General features: G+C 40.0%; 2 protein-coding genes across 2 annotated transcripts in view; one reads left to right on the forward strand and one right to left on the reverse strand.

The window, feature by feature from the left end:
* Window positions 1-13,065, reverse strand: part of LOC124723176 (constitutive coactivator of peroxisome proliferator-activated receptor gamma-like) — a 735,979-nt gene that overhangs the window by 128,402 nt on the left and 594,512 nt on the right. The window lies entirely within an intron of this gene.
* Window positions 6,238-13,065, forward strand: part of LOC124723178 (serine protease inhibitor 2-like) — a 32,228-nt gene continuing 25,400 nt past the window's right edge. The window contains exon 1 of the mRNA XM_047248372.1: window positions 6,238-6,340. Within this exon, the coding sequence (XP_047104328.1) occupies window positions 6,319-6,340 (22 nt within the window). The 5' untranslated portion in view covers window positions 6,238-6,318. The remainder of the gene's footprint in view (window positions 6,341-13,065) is intronic.

Raw genomic sequence — 13,065 nt, forward strand, 5'->3', positions numbered from 1 at the left:
GTGTGCCTGCTCCCGAACGATTACACAGAGTACCATGTAGATACGCAGATTTAAAGCGGACACAAGTGCATGGCTTCATTCAATTGCGTAACCGTTTCGTTAGCATCGTGACAGCTAAGAGAGAATAACTACCAGCACAGGAGGAACATTAAGTTGTTCAGTATGAAATGGAATGTACTCGGTATACGTTCACCTCTGTCCTTATCGGAAAAATCATCGTGCTTGGTGTACACAGAAGGGACAAGTAAAAGACTGACATTACTAAGCTCAAAACGCCGCCGCTACACCCAGTTGCAAGTCGGGTTTTATGCACTACTGCTGCGTCAATCACAGCCTCGATCGTTAACTTCCCGTCAGGACGAAAATTAAATAAATGTATACTCTCCAAAATTAAGCTTGGTCAGTAACTTGAAAGTTGCTCTTCTGAAAGAATTTGAGAGGATATTTAAGATAAGAGAGAACATTTACCCTCACTGCCTAGTTTCCGGACGCAATGTTCAAAACGCCCAAATTCATCATCAGAAGCGCTTAATCGCGTTGGAAAAACATACACCGCCATCAGGATATATACCATAAACGAAGTCAGAGACTGAATTGACACAATAATAGATCCTTGAGACACGTGGTCACGCCACAGCTAGTTCACACTGAACACAACAAAGAAAATGTGAGCGCCTGTGTCCTGCCCTGTGAACCTCGACTCAGCAGTGATATACTTTTACTTGTTAGTGCCTGTAGCTGTCATTTACAGGGCCTTTAGAAATATTGGAAAGTCTCCGGCATGAGTACTCGACACATTACATTTTGCCAAGAAAGTACTTGAGTGTTGCGACTTCCGTCGCAAACTGATACACTACTTTCAAATGCACACAAAAGAATGACTGGAAAAAGAAAGATACACTGTGGCAAGCTTTTATGAAAGCTAATTTCTTAATGCACGGCTCAAAAACATTAAAGGCAAGCATATTTCACATATTTGTGTATGTCACAAGTTTTCGCAAAAAAAAAACACTGTCTCACTTTTACAACAGAAAAAATGTCTCCTTGTAGCAACAACAACAACAAAAGAAGAGTTTTCTCACATTCAAAAGTGAGTGTTACGGGAATTTTGGTACAGATTAAAGTTTATTCCTTAATTGATAATCTTTCTTAAGCATTTTGAATACCATTTGTTTGAGCCAACGCTGATCTAAGATACTAAGCATAATATTAAAATGTAATGTTGTTGATTTCTAAATGCTAACTTCACATAATTAGAGCTATTTTCTCTCTGATAACTGCATTTGCTAGCAATTAAAACTGAAGCACCAAAAAGGATAACAAGTAACGAAATTTTACTTTTTATACATATGCGGTATAGTAAGGAGAATGCATTAATGAATTTTGTAGGTGGTTTGGGGGTATACAAGGTGCGAAATTTAATACACGTCTCAGACAGCAACAGTGGCTCTAATCGGGTTAGGCACCGAGTCAAACTGAACTTGGATGACAAATATAGGTATGTTATTTTATGTTGCATCAGTTCTATGTCAGAGTCAATCGATCGTAGCGGTTCGCGAATGATGGCGTCCCATATATCTCGACAACCATAACAAGATGTTAACGTCAATACATTTTGCCACATCTACATCTGGCACGAGGGAGCTATTACAGAGAAGATGAGCATCTTCTCTCGAGATCGATAACACACTCTGAAAATATTTTGAGGGAAAAAATTTGAAAATAGGAGGTTACGAAGAAAATAGAACAGAAACTTATGTTGAGTAGATAGCATATTTCACCACTTCACATCCCAGCTGGCATAGTAACTGACAACCGAGAGAAAATTTTACAGCATTTCGAAGATATGTTTCAATTATTTTAGAATTCAAAACATGAATCCTAAACACGATAGTTGATAATTAAAATATCAAAAGTAATAGCAGATGGGACGTAAAACCACTCGAGGTATGACGAAAGGAAAGACATATTGAGAACTGGTTACAATTGGAGACAAAGTGATATAAAAAGAAATTATAATAATGCTTACAGATTTCTGCGAAGAAAAAAGTCCCCAAAGTCGGAATAAAAACAGCCTAACAAAACACAAAAAGCCTTGGACCTACCATTCTTCTCTCCGCAGTTTACGAGATACTCCTCAAAATTGTCGTCAGTCAATTTTAAACGGGCAGAGTACAAGCTGTCTCTATTAGTGGATGTGGGAGACTGAACTAACTGCAAGTCGTGAATTACATTACATCACGGAGCAATGAGTATAAAGTAGCATTTTTCTGGTATTAATAAATTTTGAGAAACCATTTGCTCAGTTGCAACAAAATCGGTCCTAACAGCGCTTGAGAAACAAAGCATTCCTTGAACACACGTCAACAGAATGAAGAACATATAACCGAATGCAACTTCCATTTGAATTCTTCAGGGCGGTGAGAAGTTCAGAATTTATGCCGGAATCAGGCAAGGAGATCCCATTACACTAAAACCATTATTAGCAAGGGGCTATTTTCAAGCCCTTAAACTGTGGAAACGAAAAGTGAGTATGTGATATTGAAACATATACCAACCACCTTCGTTTTGCAGATGGCATTTAACAGTTTGCCCATAGTGATGATAAATCATAAAATAATGTATAACTGATATTTCGAAAAGAAAATAGCGTAAATTAACAAGGAATTCATAGCACCGTCTCAGGAGCTGTGCATTTATTACTGTTAAAAATGATTAGGTGGACAGCAAAATAAATAAACAGAAGCGTGAATCTGTCCTTAAGTGCTTTCGGTAAGCTAATCAGAGTTTTCAAAACAAAGTTTCCGATAATTATGTCTTAAATTCAAAGTTTACAACTAGAGCGTATTGTCTATTTGGTATTACGGCAGTAACATGTGAATACTTAACGCGAAAACCACTTAAAAACAGGAGGTTATTATACGAGCAATAGAGAAATGTATGAGGAATTAATAGGAGAGATAGGAAAACAAATAAATAGATTGGAGTCTAGAGTCGAAGACATAATCTTGAACCCAATGAAAACAAAGTGGATGTGGGCAGGACATGTATTCAGGTGGGTGAATGGTAGATGTACCTATGCAATTCTCTGCCAGATTCCAAGAGATTAAGATCGAAACGACTACCTAATATAAGACGCGCAGAAGACGTTGCAAAACACACAAAAGCAACAAGCTGAAACTAAATTTAGTTATTGATTCATAAACAAGAGTGAGGCTCATCAGACTTCTCACTAGAGCTGCTTTTGCGAGTACAAAGATACGTAACGTCGTTCCTATTACTTTATGGAGTTCCATGGAGCTTAGAAGATCTTGCAGATGTCTAAATCAAGTTCAAACTCTCTTTTTTATGATACAGAACCTTATTACAGTGTCTAACTTTAATGATTGCCCTCCTTATGACGCAAGATTTCATGCTATATATTGCATCCTTATGAATGAAACACAACAATCGTATGACGATACTGCACATCTGCATTTGTTTACACACACAACTGAAAACTAATAATTAAATATTAAAGCAACGTGCAGAAAGAAACACGAAAAAGGAACATAACTCTGGGCTACTTTAACAGTCTGCCCCTTTCCTGTTAAAATATAGAAATGTCTCTTTAACGCTGTTTAATTCCTTGTCTGTGATAATTTTCTTATTACTATTTCTTCTAAGCGTTTCTGCATGTTCCCCGCAATTGTTGCCGTATATTTGGGCTGACTACGAGACAGCCTTTCCATAACCTTGTCAATAGGTCCTCTTTTAACGAAATTGACCGTTGTTTCCTGTAAATTCTCAGTAACATCGAGATGTAGAAATTGTGAGGCTATTTCAGTAACTTTAGCGTAGTTATATAGTAACTACAGACTCACTCTGTGCACCTTGTGTTTACGGTCGCTATCTCTGTAGAACTGCACGTTGACCTGAAGTACAATTTTCACCATATTTCGAACAATCTTTTAATACAGCCGAGTAGACCGAGAGAGGTGGCGCAGTGTTTAGCACAGTGGACTTCAAATCCGAGGCCGGCCATCCAGATTTGGATTTTCCGTGGTTTCCCCAAATCGTTCCAGTCAAATGACGCAGTGGTTCCTTTCAAAGGTCACGGCCGATTTCCTGCCTCATCCTTGAACTTTTCTGAGCGTGTCCTCCATCTCTAATGACCTCGATGTCGATGGGGTTCTAATCTTCCTTCCTTTCTACACCGAGTAACAATTTTTTGCCATAGAACTATCAGTAAATGTAAGAACGCTCACCTCAGTCGGAGATACACAGTCCCATATTATCACACAGCCCCCATAGCGCTTTATTGTGGGCAGTAGCTCCTTTTTTATATAAACCACTCTGTTGCCATGCAACACATATTTCCGCTCCCTTCATACATATTAACACTGTATCTACGTTTGCCAGTAAATATAACGTCTCTCGCCACTCATAGCCTTTACTAATATAAATTCTTCGGAGGTCGAACCTTTTCCTACAGGTAATATCACTAAAATATGGATTTTTTTTCTTGTCAGTCGGCTCCTGTAATATTGACCACAAAGCACTCTTATGTTTATCCCGGTGTGATGTTTCTTCTTGCACTTTTTATACATTTTACACTCTACGAGACGTCAGTCTTAAGCTTCCGAGGTTGGCACCATTCTGGCAGTGAGTCGATTCGATCTTCATTACCACATTTATTTACTACGTCCTTAATAGTAAAATTGTGTACGTTTAAAAGAAAAGCGTGATTTCCCTGTGCGAAGCGTAAAACAAGATGACGAGGCCATTTCGCTTCATTTCACATCGAGCATTGCTGTGCAAATGTACAGGTAATTAATTAACTGTAGGACTACAAATGAGGTCACGAGTGACATTTCTTGCTATCCATCCGAAGAAACAGACTGAAGTAATTCGGCACCAAAGACAAAAAGAAGATTTACCCGCAGCTGCTAATTATGAATTTTGCGTGACATAATGTTGTTGGAAAAATGCTTTCTCCATACCCCTACGCACTTATTTTCCGCAAAGGCAGACGCAGTACGGGCTCTCTCCATTAGACACGAGAAAACTGTCGCTGTGGTTAGTTAGACCCTAATGCCAGTATTATGTTCGTGGATTACAAGGAATGCAAGTGATATTGCAGTAACACAAACCTCATACTTTCAAAAAAATTTTGAATGTAAAATGCAGCTTCTAAGAATCAGACTGATAATCTCCAAATAACGTAGACAATATTTTACCAACATTTTTTCGCGTCAAACGTGAATGAGAACTTTGAAGTCATTACGATATCCTCCGTTGCCATTGTCAGGAGCCGACTGCCTTCACTGGTTCTTTCGTGGCCTTATATAAAAGACTTTTATAAGCAAATTACGACACTCAGGTGATGGGAGTAATGAAGAAGGAAGACACCGGAAACTCGAGTTCCCAGTTAAATACGAAAGAAAAATAAATACAAACTAGAAAAAGCTGAGAATGCGGTCTTCATCAGTTGCTACATGACACATAACTTCCGGCAGAGGAAAACCGAATTTCTGAAACCGATTTTCGCTGTAGTTTTAAATTATGAGGTCTGAGGCAGTTTTGATACCGGTCAAATATCGGTTTTCTGATCGCCAGTTGTCTTACACAATCTCTCTGGAAACCAGCTGACCCGGTTTTCGATTTAGTAAGCCCGACGACTGTTTCTCTTCAATTAAAAATCGGGAAACACACAATTTCGTGCTCAGTCTAATATCTCTACTTCTTCTTCGATGCACAATAAGTCCCTCCGTCCAGTTTAGTCGAAAAGTTTCACAAAAGAGGCGTAACCTGAAAATCCAAGTATGTTTCAGACACGGTTGGCTGTTTACGTGGGAGCGAAAATCAAGAGTGGAGGAGAAAATCCAGCTGCCAGAACCGCATTTCCAGATAGATATGGGAGTGTTTACACAACTAACCAGAAACGGTATTGGGAATTGCTTTACGAAGTCCAGTTTTGGCAGACTCGTGTAGACGTAGCGATTGTGAGCCTATGTTCGACAATGGAGCTTTTTCCCTTCGTGAAGTATTCAGCAGGCCTCCTGCCAAGATTTATCTGGAAATAATTCCACACGCAGTTTATTATACTTGGTCAACTTGTGCTTGCAAGCTGCATAAATTCGCTTTGTGGAACATGCCTAAAGTGTTAGGCAAGGTTGATGCGGCTCGCGACGCGAGAAATTCCGGTGGGCAGAGTGATCTGGACAGTACTTCCCCCGGGCCCAGCGCCAGTGTGGAGGAAGTGGAGGGGAGCGCAGGTAAACAAGTCAGACCGCAGCCAGCGGCCAGCAGTCGCCACCGCGCCGCGCAGCGCACACCATGGCCGTCCGCGCCTTCACAGGTCAGTGCTCTTGTCGCTAAGGAGTCGGCTCCTGGTTCGTACGCCCCACCCTTTCTCTTCGTGACACCACGCTGGTAAACCACAATGGCAGTCGGCTCAGAGGGAAGAAATCGAAAAGTGTCGATCGCGAGACTTCTTTCCGATATTACAAAAACACATGCCGGTATCGAGATAACTGACAAATCAGCGAATGCTATGGACACAGTTACCTTCAGGGTTGCGACTACGGCGATATCAAAGTTAAATTAAGTGCTTTTGACATGTAATAATTTCGGAATGCTGTGACTCATTACGTGCAGCAGCTACTGTCACCGTATCACTCACGTTATAGTCAATATAATTTCCACGGTAAATGAGTTAGGAAACTCCTCCCCATTTTATTGTTGGAGTGCTGAATCTCTAAATTTATCTCAAAGTTCAGCTAGCAAACTATCGACGGAGAGGATGCGCGCTAATCGTTGTATTTCCCTAGCTTTAAAAGGCAAAGCTTTGCTAAACTCTAAAGTTGCTTTGAATAGAAGTTTTACTACCATTGTCTTATTAAAAGTGGTATGCCATCGCTTTTCTCCGACAGCTGAAATGACGTACCAAGCCAGTCATACAGAAATTTACAGTTGAACATAAACTCCGAACCACGGTGCAACCTGACATTCTTCACACATACAAATCATTGCCTGAAGTGATGAAAGTGGCAGGAAAAAAGCGGAACCGTAACGACAGGTCCCATTAAGCTACAGCACATTATGAAAACCTTTAGGAAACTTGCCACGTTCTATCTGCTTGGCCACCAGATGGCAAAAGAACATGAAAATTGTTGGAGCGAAGTAATGATGGAACTTATCGTTGATGAGATACCCATTTACAACCGCACAGAAGTCGTAAACAAGCTAGCGTCGTCCTAACGAGCAGACAAGCGCGCTGAACTGTTGATTCATATACACTGCTCCGAGCGAGGTGAAGCAGTGAGAAAGGCGCTGTACTTCCTTTTGGGAGGAGTTGGGTTCAAATCGTCTGGCGATTCTGATTAGGGTTTTCCGTAGTTTCCTCAAATCGATTAAGCCAAATAGAGGGTTTGTTTCTCTGAACAATTTGCTGAGATATGAAATGGAACGATCACATAGGCACAGTGTCAGGTGAAGCAGGTAGTAGACTTCAGTTCTGTGGTAGAATACTAGGGAAGTGCAATCAGTATACGAAGGAGATTACTCAAAAAAAAAAAAAAAAAAAAAAAAAAAAAAACAAAACGCTCCTGTGATCCAGTCTAGAATATTGCTAAAGTGTGTGGCACTCATACGAAACAGGGCTAACAGGACATACTGCACGTAAACAAAAAGTTGTACGAATAGCCAGAAGTTCCTCCTGTGCGAGAGCGTCAAGGATATTTCGAAAAAAAAAGGCATACACTTGAGAATAAGTTCGAAATATCCTATGAAAGCATGCTTAAAAAGTTTCTTCAAGCAGCTCTTAGGGATTGCGAAGAGATTAGAATATTACATCGCGCACAGAAGCGTTTAAGTGATAATTCTTCCCGCGCTACACACGGAATGGATCGGGAAGCAGTCCTAAGAAGTGGTACAATGAAGTACCCTCTGCCATGCACTTCAGTGGTTTTGAGTATGGATGTAGGTGTAGAACAGGACACGGCTAATGTTTTTGCCCATTGTCGACTATCAGAGCTTACTCTGTTGCTAATGACGGCGTTAAACGCTGATATTCCTTCCCTCCTTCATAATGTTAAATGGTGGCAAGAATGCGCAACGTTCTTCTTGTAAATAAGCTATATTTTGGAGTTAAATGGTAAAAATTGGCCTTATCGAGTAGACGTGGATACAGTTCATAGCTTCAGAGTTTCTCTCATATTCTGCGGTGGCGGTGCATGTATCGTTACGTCTGCAATTCTCCTGGAAAACGTTCCCCCAGCGCGCAATGGAACTATGTGAACGAACGTTGACCCCGCGGGGTACAATGGCAAGGCGGTTGAGACGAGCCTGCGAACAGCCCAGCCTACGCATACCCCAGCAGCAGCCTCTCCGTTCCACGTCACTAGCCGTTGACCTGCCACGAGTAAGACGATTTACCAGCAGCCCATCGTCACACGGCGTGAAATGTTTTAAGGACGTGTGTAAAAATATGAAAATCTGGAAAAATAACGGAGTCCTGATTTTCATTCCTGCAAATTCCTTAAAACTTTAATCTTCATATTGAAATGCTAGAGCTAAACTGAAATCAATAAGCCAATAACAAAATTTGCCCTTTGTTTTTCAATGGATCATGAATCAATGGAAATTTCTTTGAAATGCTTCAGTGTCAAGTGTTCATAACAGAAGCAAACTAGCAAATATTCCTATATTCCTACTTCATATGTGCTATTCCGTGGTTAAAAGTATTTAAAATCATTTTTTTGCATAACGTACGTTTTTGTTTGCTAAAGAACATTTGAGTCCTTTAATCGCCAACAAAAATTGTTTTCCAGCCATAAAAAAAGGGGTTTCACGATGTCAAAGATAACAGCAAAGTGTCAGGAAGACATAGTTAGCATCACGCTAGCAGTCGTAATACTTAAGATGTGATCAATCTTGTTCTGGTGGAAGATAGGTGGCACCTGCAAGACGCCGAATTAAGATGACAAAATATAGAAACAGTAAAGCATGTCTACCTCAGAAATAATTATTTTGCGCTGAGGCCAGTATTGTTGCTGTTAAAAGGGTAGATGAATTGTCTGTTTCATACGCAAAAGAATAAAATCTGGATCAAAATGAAATTTTTTGGACGAACACTTCCAGAAGATGATGGATCTCATTGTAAAGTGACAGTACACAATCGAACTATGAACGGGCGATGCAAAAGCTAAAACTGACCTTGAAGTACTTCGGATGGAATGGAAGCTTAGATAAAAATTTACTATAATCTATGCAACTAAAGCTAACTGAATGAGCATGAGTGATGGTTAAAATCACTTAAACTTAATTCCTACTGGTAGTACGAGACAATGTTGGAACAGGCTTTACAGTTCCAAGCGCGTTTTGTAGCGACAGCGCCTGAAAATATTCCTGTACACTGTCTGCTTACGTGTCTAACAACCCATAAAGCTGCTCGTTCTGAAGACAGTCACGTATATCTAAAAGTGAACGAGCTGGAGTGACTCTTCTCCGTTAATGTACAGTAAACGCGCGAGCCTTCTATTGTATCGTGTGTGTGTGTGTGTGTGTGTGTGTGTGTGTGTGTGTGTGTGCGCGCGCGCGCGCGCGTGCGTTTTTTATATCGACCTCTAATTTAGAATTCCTAGTTCTGGGCGTGATATGATACACATTGGCACAATGCACAGGAATCTTCGGGTTGGCGAAATAAGCAAACTTTCTAGCTAGACAATTCTTAAACGAGGAAATAAAAATCGAATCTCTACTCAGTAAATCACTATGAAGTGCATGAAAGAGGGTAATTCCTATTTTACTGCTTCTTAGGGCCTCCTTCCATACTGTTCATTTATAGAGCGGGGGAAGAATGTTTAAACACTGCTGTGCGCGCTGTATTGCCTGTCTTCGTGGCCCCTGCGGGAACGATGCGTTGGGATTTACTATATTCGTTGATTCGTTGCTTAAAGCTGGTTATTGAAACTTTGTAGCTATGTTTTGGCAATTTTTCTTAAAGCATTTGCCAGTTTTTCAGCATCACCGCGCAAAACTTTGTCCACTAATTCTTTCCTTCGTTGTTAGTCCTGCTTAATTCGGGACACAAACTTCAACAATATTCTAACATGGGTCGCACGAGCGATTTGTAATCAATCGCCTTTGAAGACAGTTTCCATTTTCGTAGTATCCTAAGTGAACGGAAGTCTTCCACCTGCTTTACCTACGACTGAGCCTATGCGATCGTTCAATTTCATATCCAAACAAGTCGTTATTCGGGTATTTGTGAGAGTCGAAAGATGCCAGTTGCGACAAATTGATAATGTAGTCGTACGATACTAAGCTTTCTCGTTCTGTGAACGGCAAACATTTACAATTTTTGAACATTTAAAGCGAGTTCCAATCTGTACATCACTTTGAAATCTTATCGATATATATTCGTGCCGTTTCCTTCAGACAGTACTTCATTGTAGGTAATTGCAATATCTGCGAAAAGTCTTAAGTTACTATTGTTTGTGCAAGGTCTTAAATATAAAACATGGACAGAAAATGTTCCAACATTTCCCTGGGGCACATTTGAAGTTACTTATGTACAAGATTGTTCACCCAATTGCACATGCTGCATCCTCTTTATCTACAAATCAGTCCAGTCGCAAATCTTTTGATGCTATCATGTGATCGTACTTTGAATAATAACCGTAGGTGTGGGGTACTGACTAAAATGCTTTTAGAAAGTCAAGTAATAGTCGGACTGCTTTGACCAAAGAACTTTAATGTCTTGTGAGAAAAACTTGGCGTGGTTTTCGCATGATCGAGCATCGAATACCAAAGCAGGGTAGTGTTGAAGTTCGTAACTGACTGATTCATTTAATTCTCATTTTGAGTATTAGGGGATGAGGTTACAAAAGACGCTAATGTCAGTAGAGAGAGAGAGAGAGAGAGAGAGAGAGAGAGAGAGAGAGAGAGAGAGACATTGTAAGTCTATAACTTACAACACAATTACGGCATACCTCTGAGTTTCCTTGCGAAAAAATTAGGTCCACTTCGTCGACTACATTCATTCCTTCAGTTATTGTAAAATGGATACAAATTTAGGTAACTCAATCGCAGAACCTACGTTCCTCCAGTTAGTTACACGATGAACGTAAATACTACCATGCATAACTAATAGTGCGCTGAAGATCGTGGCTTGACTTTTTGTCAAGCATACACAATTAAAATGAATGTACGTTGGTCTGTGCTCGTTTCGCATCAATCATATGCTGCGCAAAAGCACCTAGGCCGCAAACTTCGTACTAAAAATCCTGCACTCATTTCGTAAAATTAGTATCTCCATTGTTTACAAGGAAACATTTAGAAGTTTTAAGAGACAGGAAGAATAAACACTAGCGTATAAGGACTTTCCATCTTGGAACTGAATTTTTAGAAATCTTACTTGAAGATTCAAAGGAAAATACTTATTGCATCGACAAACCTGTGGAACTTCTTGTAAAGTGGATGACGAAATTTATAAATAAACTAAAATACTAGATTTACATGTATAGTAGGTCAAACTTTGACAGGACATTTGTCACCTAAATTACCGCGAGTCGTCATGGAATGACATTTCCTATTGCGCTTGTGCAAGACCCACGACAGTAGCTAAGAAAATTTTCACAATATTCAGACAGTGGTAAAATGTGTGCTGCAAAGCCCTATTTCCCACGACCCCTGTAAGGGCTCCGCAAAGAACCGGATGGAGACATGGCATGTAGTTTGTTAAAACAAGCAGAATCTGTACTTCAGGATATGATTTACTTATACTTTATATTCAGCTATTGTAAATATCTTCAAAGTGTCTAATCACTATGATTGAAATACATTTCGTGAATTCGCAACCATCTTAGTCGTCGTCCATGTGTAATGTTATCTGTAATAAAAGGTATTCCACAAAGTAAAGAAATGGCTCGGGACTAATAATGCCGGGTAAGTTTGCAAGATCGTTTCCAGTGAGCAAAATAGATTGGTGGGTACTTATTCCTCAATCCTTCATTATTGTTGGTGTGTGATTGACATTAATATTTATTATAAGTTTGTTACAGGCATGTTATGACGCATTTATTTTTAACAACGATTTAAGTTGTTCACTCCACGAATGTCAATTTAACTTTTCTATTAGAAAAAATTGATGTGACAAATATTTTCTCCTCGATAGCAAAGGCAATGCAAATGGTTGCTGTTCCCGCAAGAAACGTTTGACAGATTACTGCTGCAGTTCTGCTTGAAGACATAATTCACTAATTATTTTCTTGAGGAGATACCACTATTACATTGTCACGCAACTAAATACACTAATTTCCTAACAGTTTGTGTAGGTTCTCTTTACCAACAGTAACGGCTGCCCGCCTAGATAAGATTTTGACCTCAACAGAGAAGGCAACTCTATTGCTGCACCGCTACTTTCCAGCATAGAGGTATCGAATGTAAGCACAGTTCCTATCCCCTATAAAGTTCAAGAACGGCTAAAACCAGTCTCAAATTAATAACTGGCGACGTGTAGCACTTCCTCGCATTTGTTCTGGTCTCAGACTAGTGCTATAATGAGTCTAGTAAACCGATAAATTACGAAATTTGCTATCATGGTATTGCAGCGGAAAATTTTTTTTATATACAGGGTGTTACAATTAAACTTTCGCTACTTGAGAGGGCCCCTTAAAAAGTGTGATCGCAGCACAATTCAACATTGTGGAAACATTTGTAAGGACACGCGGAAAAGAAATAACGAATAAACCATTGACAGACATTTGCATTTCCAAATGATAAGGTAACGTTCAATTTCGTATCCTACGTTCTACGTTACAAACGTAGCTCAATGTGACAACCATCTGCATCGACGACAGCCTAGAACCGTCCTAGACACAGTTTCACAATTGTGCAGCACTTCTCTAACGGTGGACCATGGAATATTCAACTGTCGTGACACAGCTGGTGCACCGTTTAAAGATCACACATTGCGTCCAACATTCTCAGCCATGGCAATAGTAACTACAATAATTCGTGGTGGAATTGGCCATCGGCAACTCCCAAGAGCAACGCCCAAATCGCCAGTTAATTCGAACT

This window comes from Schistocerca piceifrons, chromosome X (assembly GCF_021461385.2).
Source record: "Schistocerca piceifrons isolate TAMUIC-IGC-003096 chromosome X, iqSchPice1.1, whole genome shotgun sequence".
In the NCBI taxonomy this organism is placed as follows: domain Eukaryota; kingdom Metazoa; phylum Arthropoda; class Insecta; order Orthoptera; family Acrididae; genus Schistocerca; species Schistocerca piceifrons.